This window comes from Gossypium raimondii, chromosome 11 (assembly GCF_025698545.1).
Source record: "Gossypium raimondii isolate GPD5lz chromosome 11, ASM2569854v1, whole genome shotgun sequence".
In the NCBI taxonomy this organism is placed as follows: Eukaryota; Viridiplantae; Streptophyta; class Magnoliopsida; order Malvales; family Malvaceae; genus Gossypium; species Gossypium raimondii.
Genome location: NC_068575.1, coordinates 38,517,743 through 38,542,456, shown reverse-complemented (window position 1 = coordinate 38,542,456; position 24,714 = coordinate 38,517,743). Strand labels below are relative to the sequence as shown.

The window sequence follows — 24,714 nt, the reverse complement described above, 5'->3', positions numbered from 1 at the left end:
ATTCTAGATACACTTTTTAGTTTTTATATACTTTTTTAATATTTTATAAATTTATAAATTATACTTTTATATATATTTCAAAATAAAACATAAAATTTGATATTTTATTAAAATTAAAATATATAAATTTACTAAAAAATATGGAATGAATATGAAAACAAATTGTTGTCCATGTACTTGATGCGAAAAGGTTTAAATATTTTAAAATATTTTTATTTAAGTTTTTTATGTGACATATTAAGAGGTTGTCACATGGCACCACTAAATTAGCTAGTAGTGTTACGATAACACGAACTAACAGTGTTAGTACGAAAGTACTAACCTGGTTGATGGAATATAAGTTTAGGTATCAACTAGGTCAAAAAAAAGTACCAACTAAGTACAAATGGACTAGTTTAGGGGCAATATATATATATATATATATATATATATATATATATATTAACCCAATTTAAAATTTTAGGTTATTTTGTTAACACCATTAAAATTATTTTATTAAATTTGTTGGTGTGACATTTTGAACTTAAAATAGAACACACTTGGCATCTAGGAAACAAAATAAAATGGCATTATAATGGACTTGAACTTAATAGAAAATTTTAATGGTATTAACAATTCTTAAAAGAATCAAATCGGTATTTTAATCAAAATAAATTACTTAGATTAACTAATAACATTATAAAAGTTGAGATACCAAATTTTATCAAAACTAAAGCAATAGAGAATATATTTCAAATTTGAGCTAAATACAAGGATCAAAATTGAACTTTAACCATTTTCTATGACCTAAAAATATATATGTATTAGAACTCAAATTTAGCCATTATCTTCTCCTGTTAAAAAAAACAATGTACAAGTGTCAAGTAAGGCCTTTCTTTTATATATAGTAATAAAATTACATTAGAAAATGTAACTAAGAATTGAAGGATTGGTAATGTGAATTTACCATATTGAATTGTATGATTAAAAGACTAAATTGACATTATGTTTAAAATATTAGAATAAATAGTAACATATATATGCCAAATTTATTTAAATCTTGTATAAACTAAATTGAATAGACTTAAAAATACAAAGTATTTAACTTTACAACATACCATAAAACTGAAAAGGCTGGTCGTAATTGTAGAACATGAATCGCTAGACGCAATATTCTTCACTCCATCTCTATTTCAGCAATTAACACCCAAAATTTTATGTAGTGTAGCAACATGTGCAATAATTTGATTTAGTTTAGGCAAATATTATGTATTTGTTGATTAAATTATTTAATATAAAAACAATTTAATAATAGAAACATATTTTGAAAAGGAAGTAGTAAAACTAGTGATATATTATTGATAAATACACATAATTGAAAATTTTGAGTCAAATTCCTTTTAGTATTTATGCCTTTTTTTTTTTAGAAATGCTTATTTATTACATATGTATTATAATAGTTAGGATGAGTAAAACTCTGGTAGAAAAATAAAACATCTTCAAAATAAACGAATTTTTTCTTTGTTTTACTAAAATAAATCATAGGAGTGATTTAAATATACTAATTAAATTATTTATTGTTAATTCAAGATACTAAAACATATGTAAAAATAATATTTTTACCAAAAGTAGCATTAATATTTTATTCATGATTATGTTATCGCATATATATTGGAATAAATTTTAGGCTTAAGGTGTAAAAACTTTTAAACTTTTTCAAAAAAGCAATTAGGCCCCTACTTTTTTTTGCACTCAATTGTGAACTTGAACTTTCAAAATGCATAAAAAAATGCCCTCAAACTTAAAAAAAAAAAAATTAAACCCCTACTTTTTTTTTCACTCAATTGGGTATTTGAACTACCAAAATGCATAAAAAAAAACCCTCAAACTTTTTCAAAAAAAAAAAGCAATTAAGCCCTTATTTTTTCTTTTTGCACTCAATTGGGTACTTAAACTGTCAAACTGCATCAAAAAGGTTAGGGGTGGATCTAAGGAGCTAACAGGAGTCTTGACCCTCCTAAAATAGAAAATTTTTCAATAAAGCCCTTTATAATTTATAAAATTTTAAATTAGTAATCGTAAAATTGCACTCTGCCCCCCCAAATAATAAAATTTTCATTTAATCCTCTAAAAATTATAAAGATATAGGCTATTAAAATGGTGAAATTGCATTTTTACTGTCATAAAAATATATAATTTAATTCCACCCCCAAAAAGTTTTTTTGACTTCGCCCCTGCTTTCCCAAGTCATATTTCTAGATCTGCCACTGAAAAAGACCCTTTAACCAATATAGAAAAACTATAAAATACTTCTTTTGGTACGTTTATTTTTATATTTTTCTACTAATTTAATATTTTTTACATTTTTCATAATTTTCTTACGACTTTATAAAATTTTATAATTTTTTTCTATATTTCTATATATTTGATAATTTTTTATGATTTTTATAAAATTTTACAATTCTTTATAAATTTTTACGATTTTTATATTTTTTCTAATTTTATTTTTAAATATTTATATATTTTATTAAAATTTAATAATTTTTATAATATTTATTTATTTTTATATTTTTTGCCACATGTCACGTTGTGGTTGTGACACATGATGACTTTAACTGAAAAAAATTAGGGGCGATTAATTTTAATGGTTAAAAGGCCTTTTCAAGTGGTGGATCTAGAAATACGACTTAGGGAGACAAGGGAGAAGTCAAAATTTTGGGGGGCGGAATTAAATTATATATTTTTATGATACTAAAAATGCAGTTTCGTCATTTTAATAGCCTCTAGAGAATTAAATCAAATTTTTATAATTTTTGGGGGGCAAGGTGCAATTTTACCATTATTAATTTAAAATTATATAAATTATAAAGGGTTTAAATGGAAAATTTTCAATGTATTTTGACAGTTCAAGTACCCAATTGAGTGCAAAAAAAAGTAGGGGGTTAATTGCTATTTTTGAAAAGTTTGAAGGCCTTTTTTATACATTTTGAAAGTTCAAATACCCAATTGAGTGAAAAAATCAATAGCTTAATTATTTTTGTGTAAAAGTTTGAGGACTTTTTACACCTTTAATTTTAGTACTTTTATTTTCCATTTGATAATTGAATTATTTTTGGGAATTAATTGGTTGCATAAAATTGTAAATAAGATCATAATTTAAAAATAGAAGCATTTTTATAAAGAGGCGTAAAACAGGATATTATATTGATTAATATTTTTTTTGCAAAAAAATACAATGCATTAAAAAAAGAAATATGGACACAATATCCTAAGCCTAAGTTTGCCATCCGGCTTTACACAAAGAGAATTAAAATGAAAAAAAGAAAGATAAACACCCCCTATCCTTTTAAAAACAAAACCTAATTAGATTCCTAAAAAACCTTTCAATATTTCTTCAAAACCTCTCTCCTTCCATGCATCAGTTCCAAATCTAGAAAAATGCTGGCTTCAACAAAAACTTTGGTTGTCTTCTCTCAATAACACTAGCCCCTCTGTATTCCTAAATTTTTCGAAAACCCATAACAGACCCATTTCTAGACTCAGTTCCCACTAACAAAGCAACCTTCCTTACATAACCCTCTTCTATCTCCATTAATAAGACATTCCAGTTCCTCTGGGACCTCTTCCATCCAATACACAGGTTCCTCATACTGTCGACCTTTTGCAGCCAGCGCATGTACCAATGTATTATTCGTTCGTAAAGCATAACGAAAGATAAGTCTCCTGAACCTTGTACTTCTATTTTTATCTAATTGACTAAATTTTCGATGACTGACTTATCATTCTCTCTGTCCCTTAGCTTCCTTATTACAGTTAAAGCGTCCCCTTCTACGCATACATCCCTGAAGCCCAACTTCTCTACGAACGTTACAGCCTGAAAGCATACCCATGCCTCTGTCATAGTGGGGTCTCTTACATTGGCCATCGGGTAAACACATGAAGCCATAACTAACCCTTCGTTGTTCCTTATAATGACGCCTTGTATAGATTTATTTTGATGACCCTGATAGGATGCATCAAAGTTTTCTTTAACCATTCGTCTGTTTGTGTTGAATTCAATATCCATGCAGCAGCCAAGGTGGCCATGCAGAGAGCGACTAGCAAGCAGCAAGTTGAGACTGTTTAGTTACTTCAATGAGTTCTTTGTATTTCAGTTAGTCAAAAGCTTAGTAGGTAACTGTATTTTGATGTAATTAGGTGTTGATTAACTGATAATTCAGCAAACCAACACATACAAGCAAGTTTAACAATTTACTAGGCAGATTAGTGGTGTTACGTATGTTATTAGGTAGTAACTTGCTTGTTTTGTAATTGAAAACTCATTTATGTATTGGCATCATGCCTCTTTTGATGTTAATGAAAAATTCAGTTTGTTTTCATTCAAAAATTCTCTCTTCTTTTCTGTTTTCCACTTGCAAAATTTTTTTCTTCTTCAATTGTTTCTGCTACAAGGCTCGAGACTTGCTGACCAAGCAAGACCAAAGCAGCCTGTTGCTACACTTAAACACCAACAATTGTTATCTAGAGCTGCATTCTTAGAGGACCTGTTATACTTCAATATCAGAAACCATGGCTTCTTCAGGATTTTCACCTACAACCCCACCAGTTTTTAATGGAGAAGGCTTCCACATATGGCTGGTCAAGATGAAGACTTACCTGCAGGCCTTTGATATGTGGGAAGTTGTCAACACAGATGCTGAGCCAGCACCACTGAGGGCCAACCCCACAGTAGCTCAGATCAGACAACATGCTGATGAGAGGACCAAAAGGCATAAAGCCATGTCCTGCATTCAGAACTGTGTGTTAGATGTCATCTTCACCAGAATTATGGCCTGTGAGACTCCAAAACAGGCCTGAGATAAGCTTAAGGAGGAGTTTCAAGGCACAGAAAGGACAAGGCAACAACAGCTGCTCAACTTGAAAAGGGATTTTGAGAATCTGAAGATGAGGGAAGAAGAAACAGTGAAGCAGTATGCTGATAGAATCATGGCAATGGTTAACAGTATAAGGCTCCTAGGTGAGCACTTTGATGAGGCAAGAATTGTGGAGAAAGTCCTCTCCACTTTACCTGAGAGATATGAGGCAAAGATATCCTCTCTAGAGGACTCAAGAGATCTTGCCAGTATCTCTTTGACTGAGCTGATTAATACCTTCTATGCTCAGGAACAAAGGAGAGCTAGCAGGGCTGAAGACCATCAGGAATGTGCTTTTCAAGCCAGAGTCAGAGAAGCCTCGAGCACCAATACTCATAGAGGCAAAAAGCCCTGGAAAAATAGGCTTAAGCCTGATGCTGCAAGAAGCAGTGACCAGTCCTGCAGATATTGCAAGAGGCCAGGTCATCCAGAAGACAAATGCTGGTTCAGACCAGATGTTGTATACTAGTATTGCAAAAAGAAACGCCATATTGAAAAGGTTTGTAAAAACAAAACCAAACCAAGGCAGAGCCAATTTCAACAACCAAAGGTTGAAGCTTGAGTGGCTGAAGACAGTAGTGACCAAGAAGAGCAGGTCTTTGCTGTGTTTTATTCAGCTGCTGAGAGGAAAAGCTCAAAAGGCTGGCTATTGGACAGTGGTTGCACTAACCATATGTCACCAGATGCATCCTTGTTTAAAACCTTGGACAGAAGCTGCAAAACCAAGGTCAAGGTTGGAAATGGTCAGTTCATAAAGGCTGAAGGAAGAGGAGAGGTGCTGATATGCACTCCCACAGGCAACAAAGTCATCTCGAATGTCCTATTTGTGCCTGAGATTGACAGAAACCTTCTCAGCATAGCTCAACTGCTCGAGAAAGGCTATTCAGTTGTGTTCAAAGACAAGTAGTGCCAGATTACTGATCCAAGTGGATCAAGCCTCATGACAGTCACTATGACTGACAAATGCTTTGAAGTTCATTGGCCAAATGACTCAAAGTCAACATACACAGCCTTTACAGATGATTCCAAGCTCTGGCATCAAAGGCTTGGACATGCCAACTTCAGGTCGATGGCTCGAATGGTTAGTGAAGGTTTGGCTAAAAACTTCACCAACTCAGTGGAGAATGATGAAGTATGTGAAGCCTGCCAGCTAGGAAAACAGGCAAGATTGCCATTTCCTACAAACACAGCATGGAGAGCCACTGAAAAGTTGCAGCTAGTGCACACTGATGTGTGTGGCCCAATGAGGACTGAATCACTTAGCAAAAACATGTATTTCATCCTTTTAATTGATGACTTTACAAGATATTGCTGGATTTTCTTCATGAAACACAAGTCTGAGGTAGCTCAAGTGTTTGTGAAGTTTAAAGCTGCTGTTGAAACAAAAACAGGCTCCAAGCTGAAATCGATAAGATCAAACAATGGGACTGAGTACACTTCAGCTCAGTTCCAAGCCATTTGCAATGATACTGGCATCACACACCAGCTAACAAATGTGTACACACCTCAGTAGAATGGGGTATCTGAAAGGAAGAACAGAAGCCTGATGGATATGGCCAAATGCCTGCTGTTTAAGAAGAAACTGCCCAAAACCATGTGCGCTGAGGCAATAAACACTGTTGTTTACCTTCAGAATAGGCTTCCTACCAAAGCTCTTACTTCCAAGACATCCTTCGAGGCTTGGTTTGGATTCAAGCCTTCCTTGGCACATCTGAAAGTGTTTGGTTGTCTATGCTATGCACAAGTACCAGCAGTAAAGAGGGACAAGCTTTCAAAGAGAGCTCAGCCTGGCATCCTAGTAGGCTATAGCTCAGTTAAGAAGGGTTACAGAGTACTAGATCCCTTGACAAGAAAATTCCAAGTAAGCAGAGATGTTATCTTTGATGAGAAGGCATGTTGGAACTTGTAGAAAAATGAGCCAGAAGTTGTTTCAGAAGAACTGGTGCCTAACCAAGCTGAACTTGAGTAGCTTAGTCTTGAAATGGACATTGATGATGTGCCTGTGAGAGGCACAAGGTCCCTAGATGAAATCTATGAAAGTGCACAGATTGCTATAGCAGAACCTAACAGTTTTGAAGAAGCTGAGGCAGATGAGGGCTGGAGGCAGGCCATGGTTAATGAAATCAACATGATTCAGAAGAACCAAACATGGCAGTTGGTTGAAAAACCAGCTAACAGAAAGACCATTGGTGTAAAATGGGTCTACCGAGTAAAGCATAATGCAGATGGAAGCTTAAACAAGCTGAAAGCCAGACTAGTTGTAAAGGGCTTCAGTCAACGATATGGTCTAGACTACATAGAAACATTTGCTCCAGTAGCCAGACTTGATACAATCAGATTGCTAGTTGCTCTAGCTGCTCAAAACCAGTAGACAATTCATCAAATGGATGTGAAGTCTGCATTTCTCAATGGATTCCTAGAAGATGAGATATACATCGAGCAGCCTCCAGGTTTTACAATGCCTGGTAAAGAACATATGGTGTACAGGCTAAGAAAGGCTTTGTATGGCCTAAAACAGGCTCCTAGAGCCTGGTATGCTCAAATTGATTCATATCTAATCAGTTTGGGATTTGAAAGAAGTGCTAGTGAGCCAACACTCTATGTTAAGAAGAATCGAGCTGAAACACAGCTCATTGTGTCACCCTATGTTGATGATCTTCTATTAACTGGAGGAGACAAAATCAAGTTAGCTGACTTCAAAACAAAAATGAAGGAGATGTTTGAAATGTCAGACCTAGGATTGATGACATATTTCCTAGGAATGGAGGTAAATCAAGCAGAAGAATGAATCTTCTTGGGACAAAAATCATTTGCTCTAAAGGTTCTATCCAAATTTTCAATGGAGAATTGTAAGCCAACCAGCACACCTATGGTTGTTGGCATGAAACTATCGAGCCAAGAAGATCATGAACCTGTGTGTGAAACTGATTACAAAAGCCTTGTTGGTTGCTTGCTATATTTGACAGCAACAAGACCTGATATTTTGTTTACTGTGAGCATGCTGTCAAGGTTCATGCATTGTTGTAACCAACAGCATTACAAAGTAGGAAAAAGGGTGTTAAGGTCATCAAAGGTACCTTGAACCATGGAATACATTTCAGAAGGGCTGAAGAGTTGAAATTTATTGGCTACACTGACAGTGATTGGGCTGGTTCAAAAGATGATATGAAGAGCACTTCTGGTTATGCTTTTACACTTAGTTCAGCTATGATATGTTGGAGTTCAAGAAAACAAACAATGGTGGCTCAATCGACAGCATAAGCAGAGTATGTAGCAGCTTCTAATGGTGTTAATCAAGCTGTGGCTAAGAAAAAATCTAAATGATTTGAATCTACAGCAGAATGGAGCAACTGAGATTCACTGTGATAACAAATTAGCTGTTGCTATTGCTAAAAATCTTATCTTCCATGGTAGGACAAAACACTTCAACATCAAGTTGCATGTGATAAGAGAAATGGAACAAGCTCGAGAGATCGAGTTGATTCACTGCAGTTCTGAAAATCAGATTACTGATATTTTTACAAAATCTCTTAGTGCATCAAGATTTCCGAGCCTAAGAAACCAATTAGGAGTCTGCAGCATAGAAACTAAGGAGGAGTGTTGAATTCAGCATCCATACAACAGCCAAGGTGGCCATGCAGAGAACGACTAGCAAGCAGCAAGTTGGGACTGTTTAGTTACTTCAATGAGTTCTTTGTATTTCAGTTAGTCAAAAGCTTAGTAGGTAACTACATTTTGATGTAATTAGGTATTATTTGACTGATAATTCAGCAAACCAACACATACAAGCAAGTTTAACAATTTACTAGGCAGATTAGTGGTGTTAGGTATGTTATTAGGTAGTAACTTGCTTGTTTTGTAATTGAAAACTTATATATGTATTGGCATCATGCCTCTTTTGATGTTAATAAAAAATTTAGTTTGTTTTCATTCAAGAATTCTCTATTCTTTTCTGTTTTCCACTTGCAAAATTTCTTTCTTCTTCAATTGTTTCTGCTGCAAGGCTCGAGACTTGCTGACCAAGCAAGACCAAGGCAGCCTGTTGCTGCCCTTAAACACCAACAGTTTGCTGGCCACCACCTCTCGTTTCGCGTTTCTTGTACAACTCTAGGTAATGCTTCTAAATGTTTTAACTCCATTTTATACGCATTAATAACTCCTGCTACCTCTTGTATATTTCTCTAATTCCTTCGTGGTAAACTTTATTTCTATTATACCATATTGCCCAAAAACATATTGCTAGCATTAAACACTCATGTGAATTTTTATTATCAAATTCTGTTACTAACCACCACTGCTTCCATCCTTGCTCCTGATCTGTGGACGAATGAGTTATTCCTAACTTTTGCAGGACCTGTTTTGTAAACATGCAATCTTTGAACAGATGGGGCACAGTCTCTTCTGCCTTGTAGCAAGCTGGGTAAATCGCATTCTCAATGAGGCCTCTTGTTTTTAGATTACCCAATGTAGGCATGAATTCTTTTGTAATCTTCCATAGGTTAATTCTGATTTTGCTGAGAATTTTAAGATTCCATAATTTTGTAAAGTAATTGCTTGTATCTTCGGTTTGAGTTGTACTATTGTTCCCTAGCTTGTTTGTACCATTTGTAAGAAGTCATTTATACCCACTTCTACCTGTATAGACCCAATGTTATCACCCTTCCAGATTTCTTCGTCTGTCTGCCTGCTATTGATTAGTGGGATTGATAAAATCCTTCCTATTTCCTCTTCACTAAAAAGCGTTCTGATAACATCATTTTTCCAGGTAGCCGTTTCCCAATTACTTAAATCAACAACAATTGTATAGTTAATGTTAATATTTTGACACTTTATTCTGCCCTCTCTAGGTCCGATAACCATGTGTCATTCCAGATATTCACTAATGCCCCGTTCCCTATTTCCAACCTGTTCCCTTTTCCAGTAAGCTACGCGCACCCTAGATATTGCGCCAAGTAAAAGAAGGGTAAGACCCTAGATTTGCACTCATAAACTCCTTTTGAGGATAATATCTTACCTTCATAACTTATGCAAACAGACAATTAGGATGATTGGCTAGTTTCCATCCATGTTTTGCTAACAGGGCTATGTTAAAATTCCTAAACCCAATCCCCCCTCGTGCTTTTGGCATGCACATAGCACTCCAATTACACCAGTGAATACCTTTATTTAATTTTAAATTTCTCTACCAGAATCTGCACATCAGATTTTCCAGTTCATGACATAACGAAACAAGAAACTTAAAACACTGTATTGCATAAATCGGTATGGCTTGTAAAACAGATTTAATGAAAACTTCTTTTCCCTAAATTGATAAATTACTTACACTCTAATTTTTCATGTTCTTAATAAATTTTTCCTTAATATCAACAAAATCATTCTTTTTCATCTACCCACCATAGTTGGTAGCCCAAGATACCTTTTTAGGTTGTTTAAGGTTTGTACACCCAGCACGTTTCCTACCTGGTATCGTAATTATTCCTCTATGTTGTTACTAAAATATATAAGTGATTTATCGAAATTAACGAGCTGACTTGAAGCCTCCTCATACTTCTTTACCACTAATTTGATTGCATAAGCTCCCTCTAACGACGCCTCTCCAAATAAAATACTATTATCAATAAATTACCTCTTCCTATTCTTGCTCCACCAATTCTTCCCTCCCCTTTTGCAATGTTTATTAAGGTAGAGAAGCCTTCCTCATAGATAATAAAAAGATATGGGCTTAGAGGGTCTCCTTGTCTGAGCCCCCAAAATGGCTTAAAATCCACTCCTTGAATTCCATTCAGACTTACCAAATAGGAGACACCCTTTACAGACATCAAAATTAAAGATATCCATTCATTGCAAAAACCTAATCTTTTCATCATTATTTTCATAAAGCTCCATTCCACCCTATCATAAGCCTTACTCATATCCAGCTTTAGAGCAAAAGAACCGACTCCACTTTCTTTCTTCTTTTTAAAAGAATGTAAAACTTCTTATGCCACTAATATGTTGTCAGTTATCTGTCTACCGGGAACAAAAGCTCATTATGTTTCCTCAATGAAAAAAATTAAAAACTCTCCTAAACCTATTAACCATAATTTTTAAGATGAATTTATATAGAACATTACAAAGGTTAAGCACTATGCTTGTTTTATTAATTTCTTCCATATCCCTTTGTTCATTCAAAACTCCAAGGAAAAATTTGGTAATCTCATTTCCCATAATGTGCCAAAACTTTTGAGAAAAAAACAAAGTTAGGTATCCATCCTTTCCTGATGCTTTGAGTGGGGCCATTGATTTTAGGGCTTCCACTACTTTTTCCTTGAATCTTGTTGTTAACTCTTTGTTTAAACAGTCTAATATGCATGGTTGTACCTCAGCAAATAATTTATCATTGGTTTGGATAAGTTTTGATGTAAACAATTATTTGAAATGGTTAAATGCCAACTCAACTAATCTTTCATCACCATTTATCCATGTCACATTCCCATCTTCTAAACCTTTTATTGTATTGCTTCTTTTATGGTATGAGGCAAAACTGTGGAAAAACGTTTTATTGCAATCTCCCATTTGAAGCCAATTCACTCTTGCCCTTTGCTCTCAATACAATTCTTCCTTGTCCGCTTTCATATTTAAATCTAACTTTACCTCGGTAATCTCTGCCAAATTTTCTTCATCTAGTTCTTTTTCATTTAGCTCGCTTAGCTTTAAATTCAAATCCTCCCTTCTTTTGGTTCGAGGCCCTCTTTTAATTTTTGCCTATTCTTTAAATGATTTCCCAAAATCGACAAGTTTATTTAAAAGCTCTTCCCCGCTTGCATCCCATCTTTTCTTAACCCGATCTTCAAAATCCTCTTCCAAAATCCAATTCGCATCAAACCTAAAATGAATGTCACCTTGTAATAACCTCTCATTTCTTCCTTGCCAAGTATTCACTAAAACTGGGCAATGATCCGAAAAGCTATGGCTAAGATTGGCTACCGAATATCTTGGGAAAAGCTCTCACTATGCAAAATTTGTAACTCCCCTATCTAGCCTTTACCTAATGTTATTTTTCGGTAGCCTCCCCCTTTCCCATGTAAACCATTACCATGAACACCCCAGATCATTTAGATCACAATCTTCTAATGTGTCCCTAAAGGCAACCATCTACCTATCTTTATCGCATAGGACCCCTCTTTTTTCTCAAAGGAACAAATCTCTTCATTAAAATCATCCATAACCAACCATGGTATTCGATTACTCTATTTTAACTTTTCAAGTAAATTCCATGTCTCTTTTCTCAGTTGTTCAACATGAGAACCATAAAAACTTGTAAATCTCCACACACCTCTTCACTCTCTTCAGTAACCTCAACGTTAATATGCGATTTTGAGAAACTCTTAAGAGTGACATTCAAATTTTCCTTCCATCCTAAAGATAGACCTCCTCTCGAACCTTCAGCACCTACATTAATCTTGTTCACATATCCACACTTCCTTCTTATTCTTTCCATTCTTCTCATGCTTACCTTTGTTTTAATAAGAAACAAAAGCTGAGGCTGAGCTTGTCTCAACTTATGTTTGAGACTTCTAACTGTTTATGGTTGCCCCAGGCCACGAACATTCCAACTTAAGGTTTTCATTGTGACCGATCGGCCTACTCTAAAGCGATCGTCAATATATCATTGTCTAACTCTGCATCCATTAGGACATTATCCTTTATGTAATCCGTTAGTTGTACCATTTGTCTCTTCTTTCCTTCCACTATTCCCATCGGTCTTTCTTCCAGCTCCTAATTCACCTCATTTGAACTAATGTACTCTAGCCCTATTTCTTGCCTTCGACTTCGTTCTTCATTAGTTCCCCCTTCAATTTTGATCACTCTATTAGGAATAATCATTATCCTTTTTTTTTCTAACTTGGCCCGAAACCCTTGTATTGTTATATCTTAAGTCCCTTTTCTCATTCCTATCTTCCACATCCATATATGTCCTCTTCTTTTGGATCTTCCTTCAGCCATCTACTCATTATTGTAGTCGCCCTTCTTGACAGAGCTCTTAGTAAACTATGCCTCCCAAACTCTACCTCCTACAATCCTAAGGTTAATTTTATTGGGCAAAAGCTTTCTCCATGTCCTAGTGGTTCACATAGAAAGCAGAACAAATGTAGCTTTTCATATTGGAAAATCGCATATGAAGAATTACTCTTTCCATGAATTATACGCTTCTTCCTTTTTAGTGGGAGCCAAACATCCAATCTTACGCTAATACGCATAAATCTTTTTATTCCCCTTATTATTGCTATAGCGTCATAATCAATGAATTCCCCAATAAAATTTCCCAACTATTGTGCTATTCCTCTTGACATGAACCCTGTTGGCAAGTTATGGATTTACACCCAAAACTTTGTATGAAAGAGAGGGACGTTTACCTGGTCCTCTCCTTTCATTAATTGGTGGAGGATAACCAGATGCCTATTAAAAAGCCAAGGCGTCCCATTCAAAACCCTATTCAAGTCTATCATATTATAGAACCAAAATAACACTCATTTGTTTTCAACTTCTGTAATTGTAACCCCTTCTAATGGATGCCATAACTCAGCAAGGGTATTTCGCATTGAGAAAAAGTGTACAACGCTATCAGTTAAGATTCTTCCCGCAAGAAAAAAATCATACTCATCAACGCTTTCAACATCCTCTTCTAGCCCTCAAACTAGATCTTCCTCCTCATCCTCAATATTGAGCCTTGCTAAATCTTCTTACATTGATTACGCTATACGAATTCCTTTCTGACGCAGTATACTTTTAATCATTAAAGAATTTTTAACCCCAAAACAATTTCTGTTTATGCTTCTTGTCGCCGACTTTGAAAGAAAAAGAAACAAAAGAATAAAGAGAGAAAAATCTAAGACACGCTTAAACGGACAAACTTATATTGATTAATATTCTTAGTTGAAAAGATTGAGTTAAAAATTTTTTTGGGTGTGTATAATACGTTATTGTATATTTGTTTTAAAAATAATTTGGAAATGATTCTTGTGGTAATTAGAATAATTTATAATATTTTATGTATGATTTTAGTATCAATTAATAATAGAAAATATTTATTGAAAAGTAAAACATATTTTTAATTGGTGAATAATTTACTAAAAAATATAATCTTAATAAAAATATTTTGGTGAGAGGAAAGTTAATTTCGTTAAAAAATTTTGTTAACTAAATGGGATAACTTAATGTAAAATTAGCTTTACACATGTCATTAACTTAAATAGTTTACGTGTCAATAAAATAAAATGTTCATATCAGCTTTGAATTTTAGACCTTGTAATATATATATATATATATATATAACTAATTTGTATACATGTGCAATGCATGGGTTGATGGTGTGTACCAATTAAAATATTATTTTATAAAATAATGAAAAATAGTTATAAGTTTGTAAAACAAATAATTATCATTTTAAAAGGAAAATTATTTGGTAGACTATCAACGAGAGTTTTAAACTTCACAAGTAGAGTTAGGGGTTAACAAGTGTCCTATAAAGTATAGTAAAATATTAAAAATATAGACACGTATCAATTTTTGAAGGTTGTTTGTGGAATAAAAATTGCATTGTCAATGTATCAATACTAAGACTTTTAAAATAATAATGTATTACAAATATTTTAAAAAATAATTTTTAATATAAAATTAATATTTTATAAAATAGTAACAAAAATTTATAAATTGATACAAAAGAAAAATTATCAATTTCAGTGACATTGTATTAATGATTTTATTGAATAATAATTAAAATTAATGAACTGAATATAATGATTTTAAAATTTGATTGAAATTTGTGCTAAAGGTATTTTTTATAGATCATTTTCGTTTTATTTTGAATAATAATTTAGATTTTAGGCCACTAATTCTTTTTTAGATAGCCATTAATGTTAAATTTATAATATTTTGAATATATATGTTAATATTTTTATAAATTACTGAAAAAATCAAATATTGCAAAATTTTTAAAAGGAAAATTCACAATAAAAAGACTTAATTTTCTTTATGTTTTACAATTTGATTCCTTTAACTATTTTGGTGTAAGTATTCACCTCACAAATCACCCTAATAATACTAATATAACACTACTGTTTTCCAACTATACGATTAGAAATTTTTGCTTTTGAAGGAGGCAAGGTAAAAAGAAACTAAGACATAATATTCAAGATTTGGTAAAATTGTGGTAGTAAAGCTTATTATTAAATATGGTATTAAACCATACTTTAGTAAATATATGATTAAATATAACTGATTGGGGAATGAATAATTAAGTACATAATAAATTTGTTACATGATTATATTGGTGTTAATTGTATTTATAAATTATAATTATCGATTCAATTGTGTCTAAAATGTCAATAAATTGAATTCAATAAACTTCTAGAAAAAGTTTAGAACTTTTTGTGAAATTGTTTGCAATTTGATGAAACATATTATTTATGATTTTTTTTTGTAACAAGATATAAATAGCATTAATTGCTAGTTAACAAGATTAGAGTTAGATAACCAAAAACATCTGTCAAGTCGTATCTGATCATCAACCGATGGATGAGCCACATGAAAAATTCTCGCACCAATAGGAAAATCTTTCGTCAGATCAGCTAAAGTATCAACAGTAGAGTTCACCTCTATAGGTACTTGCTTTATGAGCACTTTCTACTTGCGATTGCAAAGTTCTTGAATACGCAAAATCAAATCTCCATTTGAATGTCCTATTTAATCTCCATGAATACCTTTGATAGATAAAAAATAATTTGTCTCAATAATAGCGTTTACCCATTTATCCTTCTAAGCTAATTGGAGGCCATCATAAATAGCCCAAAACTCAGCTTGTATCACACTACATCGGCCAACATTTCTTCCTAGTCTCCACATCCATCTACCATGCTCATCACAGGCCACTGCAACTGACCAAGCAAGACCTGAATTTAGATTACGAGCACTATTTGTATTTATTTTAAAGAACCTAGTAGGCAATGGAACCCGTCTTTGGTCCCTGAATTGCTTCACATTACTCCCCCCTAAATTGAGATGCCCCTACTTAATGGCTCTTGCTCACCACCACGAAGACTAGATCATAGTAGATATGTTGAATGGAACACCTTGGGATACACACAAATTTCTCTGTTTCCAAATCCTTCAAAAATTAATCCTAAATAGAGAAGGCCAGTCTGAATCCTGGAAAACAACATCAAACATATAGACACTTATTCCTCCAAAGAAGAAGAGAAAAATCGGATCGAACTCCTCGAGGGAATTAACTACTTCCACACTTTTTTTGCTTTACAATAATCTTGTAACACAAGAAGACAAGATTATTCAACATTCCTACAAAGCTTGCATGGAGGATCTTCTGATAAGCCTCTCATACATCGTTCCGCATTAGTAAAAATGTGTCCCTTAAACAATAACCAAATAAAATGACGAACACGTTGTGGAACATTCAAAGACCAAACAAGCTTCCTTTTCACCTCTGACAGATTTAATGAGTTTTTTTTATAAGCACACCATAAGCTGCTTTAATACTGAATTTACCATTGGAAACCCAACTCGATATAACTCCATTAGTTCCTACTAAAGTATTTGGAGTAAGAATACCTCCAATATAAGATAAAATATCTTCATTCAAAAAACACCGCATATACTCTCTATTCCAGTTTCCATCTGTATTCACAACCTCTCGAAGTGTAATAGACTCATCAATCAAGGAATGAGCCAAACAATGGTTAATAAGAGGGGCCCACATCTACTATCCAATTATTAGTCCAAAATTTGATGAGATTCCCATCACTAACTGACCAAAGAAGACTTTGATGCAGGAGGGGCTAGACCTTCGCAAAAGATCTCCAAATGAAAGAATATTTTCTTCGGGAAATATCCTCAGGGCATTCTTTCAATATTTTATACTTAGATTGGAGTACCTTACCCACAAAGCTTGCTCACTAGTTAGGAGGTTAAATCCCAACTTAAGCATAAATGACTCATTATGTTCTTTACGGCATCGAATACCTAATCCCCTATTAGGCAGAGGTTAACATCAATCCCTCTACCTTGCCAAAGACGATTTCCGATTAGCTTCAAAATTTCCCAATATAAATCTCGGGGAAATCTTCTCAATTTTTACACAAATGCTAGATGAGATTTTCACAGCTTGCATAAAATAATTGGGAATTGATAACAAAATTGACTGAGCTAAAGTTACTCGTCCCACCACAGAAAGCGTTTTGGCATTCCAATTATCTAGCTTTCGTCTGACCTTGTCTACAATGAATCTGAAGGTATTCATCATTATTCATCGGTTAAAAAAAGGCAATTCCAAATATATCCCCAAATTGTCAGTCTGCTGAAAACCAAGAACACTATAAATAACATTAGCATAGTTGGAACCAATATTGCTGGAAAAGAATACATTAGTTTTAAGGCCATTGACTTAATGGCCCGAGGTAGCTCCAAAAGTGTTAAGGACATCCTTTATAATCCTTGCTTGATCAACATCCACTTCTGCAAATAAGAAAAGATCTTTAGCAAAAAATAGGTGAAATAATGAAGAACCATTCTTACCCGTACAATTGGTTTCCAAATTTTATCTTCCACTCTTTTATGAATAAATTGACCCAACTTCTCCATACATAACACAAAGATATAAGGAGAAATCAGGCATCCTTATCTAATACCCCTCCTCGAACAGAAATTAACCGAAGGCTTCCTATTCTACAAAATCTGCATGGATATCATTGTAATACAATCCATTATGATCCTAGACATCTTCGAAGGAAAACCAACATCCGATAAAGTATCTTCAATAAAATCCCACCGTATTCTATCATAGGCTTTCTCCAAATCCACTTTAATGGCCATCTATCTTTTCTTCCCTTTTTTTGTACACATCAAGTAACCTCCTGGGCAATAGTAATATTATCTATAATCTGCCTCCCAGCCACAAAACTAACTTGATTCTAGGCCATAATCGAAGGGAAATTTGCTTAAATTGATTCACAATAACTCTAGTAACAATCTTGTAAATAACATTACAAATGCTAATTGGTCGAAACTGAGCCAGATATTCAGGAGCCTTAGATTTGGGAAAAAGCACCAGAAAAGTCTTGTTGATGCTACTAATGATAAGCCGCTCAGAGAAAACTCCATACACCCAATTACACATATCTGCACCAACCGTTTCCTATCAAATTTGATAGAATAAAGCATGAATACCATATAGACCTAGAGCCTTTAAGGAACCTATACTAAATAATGCACTTCTAATTTCCTCATTAGACACATCCACCCCTAGAACATCTAAATATGTAGAATCAAAAGTCGAAAAACAACCGTATAAAGGGAATCTGCCTAGAGTTTGATTATCCAAAGAGTACAGAGAAGAGAAGTACCTGACCGCTTCCTTTTGAAGGGCTTCACTGTCATAACACCATTGACCCCCAACCTTTAAAGCAAAAATCCTTTCAGAATTTTGCCTAACAAGTGCTCTATTATGGAAGAATTTCGTATTTCGGTCACCAAAATAGATCCAATCCACTCTCGATTTTTGTTTCTAAAATAATTCTTCCTTATCAATGAACTTTCCGCACTCAACATGCAACTTACATTCAAGATCCATAAGAAATCTAGAACACTTTTGGTCTAAAGTAGCTTGGATCTTATCGATGCGAAGAGCAAGCAAGCTCTTTCTTCTAACAATATGACCAAAAACCTCTAAGTTCCAATTTTTTAGTTTCATAGTGATAGTCCTAATATTACTAACTAAATCCACCCCATTACTCTAATTTTCATGAACAAATTGTGAAAACGATGGATGACTAACCCAAGGGTCTTGGAAACGAGAAGGCCTATCAACTCAAACTTTTTTGATGGAATTTAATGATAATAATATAAGTTTATGATATGATTTTAAATGAGGGAAGTGGAGCACAGTTGCCTTTGGGAAAGCCTGACACCAAATACTATTTCCAATGACCTTGTCAAGCCTCTCAAAGATCCCCCCTCTTCTACAAGTAAATTGGGGTCCCTTAAAGACAATATCCCTTAACTCATTATTCTGCACAAAATTATAAAATAATTTGCACTCGGAATAAATAGGGAGACCCCTTCTCTTTTCCTCTGGAAATATAACAAAATTGAAATCGCCAAGCAAAACCCAGGGTTTAACTACAGACTTAGCAAGAATATTAAGTTTATCCCATAAAATCTTGCACCTCTACTTATCAGGAAACCCATAAACAAAAGTCACCAGTATATCCGAGGAACCCTTTACCATTTTCAAACGACAGTGGACAAATTGTGGGTCATTCATGAGAATATTAATCTAAACATTATTGTTCCAACAAACCCATACACCCCCAGCAAAGCTTCGAGCTTCAATCCGATGTGATCGATCCATCCCAATTTTCGCAATAATACCATCAGCCTTTGTCCCGTTGATTCTAGTCATAAGAAAAGCAACAACATCAACTTTAAACTCAACAAAATATTTTTTTACAATCCTCACAAATTTAGGATCCGCGCAGCCTTGACAATCCCAAGCAAATAAATTTGGTAACATCCCAATTTAAAGAAGAGAATAAAACTAGACTTACTTCAACCCTCCAGATTGGCGCCATTATTTACTTGGTGATATACTCCCATGATTACAACCCGAATTAGCCTTCGAAACTTCATTCCCAATTTTGTTCGCAACCATGTTCATGGCTTCAACTACTGGTACGCGACTCGGGGCCTTAATCTTAAATCTGCTCCCTTTTCCTTTAAGAATATTAATTGTTTTCTTATCCCTTTTTTGCTTACCCAATTTCGAGAAGAAACAGCTATTATGGGGTTCTTCTAACTCCTATAATTTATTTCAAGAATTCACAATATCTCTAGAACTATTAGGATTTCAGTTTTCAACAAAGTTGACTACCGAATGGGATTATGAGTTTAGAGTAGTAATTCTAATCTTCTCTACCATGATAGGAAATTTCCCATTCGTTGACAGAACATGGACCTCACCTAGGTTTTCTTCCACTGACAGCTTTGAAATTTCCCCACCATCACGCCCCTGAACTTTGGACACTGAAGGACCAGCGTTTGGGCCTACTCCACTAGTGGATCCATTTGGTGAGTCGAATGACAAAATGGTTGGCCTAGGGATTGTTATAGATTCCTTCAAATTCTGATGGGTCATAATGCAAACACCCACTTTTTTTCGTTCAACCTAGATCCATTAACCTGTCCAACATCCAAACCTGAATTGGAAATAACAACACCCATGTCAAAGGCCTTTTTTTCGTTAAAAAGTCTTCTCTTAGGGGGTTGTTATAAATGGCAACCCCTTTGCGTTTTAAATTAGTTGAATTAATGGGATTAGGGTCCCGAATTAACTCTCTATTATTTTCCTATAAATCTTGCAAAAATATTAAAACTTGGATCTCGACAAATCTGCCTATTTCTTTGCTTCACGATCGTCGCTTTGTTTCGGTTTATTCCTCTTACTCTGGCGATCAACTAACATCTATGGCTCGTATTTTTCATTTTCAACACCATTATTAACATAATTTAATTTTCCACGATCTACAAATAAAGTTAATTTCTTACCTTTTTTACCTTCCTGTGTCGAGACAAAACTACATAAAGCTTTCATATGTCCATAACAAGCACATGAAAAACACACATTAGGTGGGAATTCATTCTACCCTTTGAATATACCCATCCACTTTGATTTTAGAAATCAATGGTTTCTTAAGATCAATGAGGATGGCCATGCGGACAAAACGACCTCTTTGTGCATTACTAGTATGATCATCCAATTTAATGACATTTCCAACCATTTCCCCACTCTTCGTTAAAACACTCTATTGATACATGAATCCCAAAATACCAAGGAGATGTATCTAGACGACCACATTTGATGGGTATGGTTGAGAAGTATAGAAAAATTACGACCATGGTTGAATCGTTAGGTATTGCTCAAACACAATCCATGGTCTTTCCAAAAGGGCCCGTATATAATCCATTACCTTTTGAAATTTCACTAGAAAATAATCATTCTCTAAGTCCATAATACTAACAGGTGTTGATGGCTTCCGAAGGTGGTAGATTCTATTAGATAAAGTATGAATCCTAATTTTCCATCCCAAAAGCTTAACCACCATCGTTCGAGCCATACTCTTATACAAAGCCTAATGAACCCAATCAGATAACCTAATCCGTAACACCCTTAACTCGTCTCCGTCGTCGGATTAGGGTTACAAAAAATTACCGATCAATCAAAAGAAATTTATCATTATAACATTAAATAAATTAATCTCATTCAAAACATATCAAACATAAGCATTTGGTCCCTAAATCGAGCCTTCGAGGCCCTAAAAATAACTTAGAAGCAATTCGAGACTAATTTGAAACAAAATAGAAGTTTTAAGAAAAAAGATGCAAAAATGTGAAAATAGGGGTTACACGGCCGTGTGACGTAGCCTAGGCCGTCTAACATTCGAACAAAGGGACACACGGCTGTGTCCCAATCCGTGTCCTTACCCGTGTAACTCACTGAGTAGGGTCACACGACCATGTGCCAGCCCGTGTAACTCTCTGAGTTGCCACACACGACCATATGCTAGGTCGTGTAACTCACTGACTTAAAACACTAAGAAATTTCAAATGACACACGACTGTGTGACAGCCCGTGTTGTCAGGCCGTATGTGTCACATGGCTGTGTGACAGCTCGTGTCCCAGGCCGTGTGATCCATAAATTGACCATAAAAACATGTCATTTCAAGGCCAAACCAAATCCATCCAACCATATCATTTGAGCACACATTCAAGGGATTTAAATATCATTCAAACACACCTAAACATGCCATTTTAAACATCCCAATTCATCTAACCAATATGCCATTCAAAAGTACTACAATTGTATCAAAACATCATTTACCAAAACAAGTCAATATTGTCGTATTCCAAGCATAAAACCTAGTTTAATTATCTACCACATGATACCACAAATGACCATTTACAAGCCATCACAAACATACCAAAAGAGCCTTATATACAACCACATATACATGACCAAAATGACATAACTTGGTAAGGTATTGAAGTTCACCAAATCAAACATAACTTCAAAAGCTTAAACATACTAAAACATCCATTACAAATTCAAGAAATACTATTACAAAGATCTTATACATGTTATTATTAACCTTGACCAAAATACTTAAAAACTACCGAAATGATTGTTGGATAGTGTGATAGGTCTCTGACGAGCTTCCAACCGATCGAGCCTCCGATAATCTATAAAACAAAGGAAAATAATTATGAAAGCAACGAGTGCTTAGTAAGCTCGTATAAACTTAAACATAATTTACCATTTCATTAACACAATTCATAGGTTAAGCATAAAATCATTACCAATGTCATAAACTTAGTATAAGCCTATAGTGTAACACCCCTAACCCATATCTGTCACTGGAATAGGGTTACGGAGCATTGCTATAAGTACGTAACTTAAAACCAATCATTTCCAAACATTTCATAAATCATAACATAATCCATTCAAACACATGCATATCGTCCCTTATTCGAGCCCTCGAGGCCTTAAAAACACATGCATAATCCAAGCCACACGCCCGTGTGCCAGGCCATGTAACTCTTAAAATAGCCTTACACGCCCGTGTACCAGGCCGTGTAACTGCCTGACTTGCAACCTTTTAAAACCTACAAAAGACACACAATCATGTCGCATGACCGTGTGTCACACACGGCTGAGACACATGCCCGTGTCTGAGGCCATGTGGACAAGAAATAGGCCAAATTCAAGCTATTTCTTTCACCCAATTCAAGCACATACCTACAAGCCATTTGCACATAAAATCAAGACCCTAAATCATGTCCAATACATGCATAAAATGACCAAATCTCTATACCAAATATCCATACAACCAATATGCCAAAAGATTCCTTAATCACAATTTATCAAACTTATCTAAACATGTGCATATTTATCCATAATCCAACCATACACAACTACTTATTTCCATACCAAACTTACCATATTTGACCACATTTATGCCAACACAAATAGTTCATAATTACCTCAAAGTGTAACCCAACTTGGCCACATTATAAACATACTAACACATACCAAATTTGGTCATTCAGAACATGCATCAACCTAGTAATATTAATATTCAGCCATCAAGGCATCAAAATACCATAAGTACCACAAATTCAAAGCAACATTAAATGTCATAACCATCAACTAAATATTAGACACAAGTCTACCTATACATGTCATCATAACCATAACTAAAACGTCAAAATCTAAAAATATAATCTCTAGATAGTGTGATAGGTCTCCGACAAGCTTCCAAATCGATCAAGCTTTCGATAATCTATAAAACATAGGAAAGAAAAATAACATAAGCATATAATGCTTAGTAAGTTCGTAAATCATGAACATAGTTTACCATTTCAATGCATAATCTTATAAAATAAACATGAATCAATCCAACATAGGTTGACACAAGCCTAAGCATCATCAACAACACAAGTTAGTGATTAAACACATAACTACATAACTTAACAAAATCATCACATTGTAAGATAGGTTTCATGAACATAACACATTTGAATTCATACTTTCCATAAACATGGTTAAACATACTTTGGTCATCAACAATTCATACATTTCCATAAATTCATATTATAATCAATTAGAACCCTTATCGATCCTTCCCTTTACATGCCCGTTGAACCACTTAGAATAATATTGGATATGCAGGAAGCTCACACAAAGTGTGCTAACATATGGTTGAAACCATTCCTTTTCTTTTTCCTTTTCCTTTACATCAATGCTTACTCGAGCCATAAATGAGTCTGCTCATACAAGCTGACGGTCGAAATGTAGCTACACGATGCTACTCATACAAGCTGATGAGTATTTGCAACAAATGTCGAAACTCAGCTATTGGTAGGACATTCAAAACCAGCACCTGAAACATGGTAACCCTAATGACATGTCATTTGTATCCTATATATTCATAAGGTTCAAACGGGGCTTGATAGTCGTCGAAATATCGTTGAATTTCTGTCGTAACATGATATGATGAACAACATAATAGCATTTAATTTTAATAACATTAGAACGCTATTTAAACACATGAACTTACCTCGAATACAAAGACGACGAAATAGGACCACTAATCCGAGACTTTATCTTTCCCTCAATCTAGATCCGTACGAGGCTTAACTTGATCTAAATTAGCAAATTTAATCCATTTAATATTCATTCTATTCAATTCAGTCCAAAATTCATACTTTTGCAAAATTATGCTTTTGCCCCTATTATTTTAATTTCTTTACGATTTTGTCCTTAAGCTTATAAATTGAAATTCATGCAATTTCATTGATATACCATGCTAGCTGATTTACCTAGGGACTCATATCAACCCAAACAAAACATCAATTCACAATTTTATCAAGATATTTTACTACTTTTACATAATAGTCCCTAAATGATAGTTTTATCAAAAATCGCTTTACAAAAGTTGTTTATTTAACAAAAAAGATTCATTTTCTTCCATTAAACTTCAAAAATCACACAAACACATTCATGGAAAAAACCCTAACCCTTTAACAATTTTGCAAATTAGTCTTTAGGCTAGCTAGATTAAGTTACAACGATCCCGAAAATATAAAAATCATTAAAAATTGAACCAAAATTCACTCACGTGCAAGGATGAAATAGCCGAACCTTCAAGCACCCTTCAATGGTGTTTTTCTTTCTTATTTTCGGTGAGAGAGATGAGTTAAAGATGACAACTT

General features: G+C 34.3%; 1 protein-coding gene and 1 long non-coding RNA gene across 2 annotated transcripts; one reads left to right on the top strand and one right to left on the bottom strand.

Moving 5' to 3' along the window:
- The first annotated feature begins 6,873 nt into the window (after window positions 1-6,873).
- On the top strand, window positions 6,874-7,263 carry LOC128034801 (uncharacterized mitochondrial protein AtMg00820-like). The gene has a single exon (XM_052623641.1). The coding sequence runs from the start codon at window positions 6,874-6,876 to the stop codon at window positions 7,261-7,263; it is 390 nt and encodes a 129-aa protein (XP_052479601.1).
- An 8,047-nt stretch (window positions 7,264-15,310) lies between these two features.
- On the bottom strand, window positions 15,311-19,950 carry LOC105803972 (uncharacterized). The gene is made up of 3 exons (XR_001136682.2): window positions 19,493-19,950; window positions 18,290-19,339; window positions 15,311-17,402 (listed from the first exon to the last, which is right to left on the bottom strand). It is a non-coding gene; the product is annotated as an uncharacterized LOC105803972 (long non-coding RNA).
- Between the last annotated feature and the right edge of the window lie 4,764 nt (window positions 19,951-24,714).

Excerpts from the sequence above, each read along its gene's own strand:
- LOC128034801 (XM_052623641.1), top strand. The coding sequence starts at position 6,874 with ATGGACATTGATGATGTGCCTGTGAGAGGCACAAGGTCCCTAGATGAA.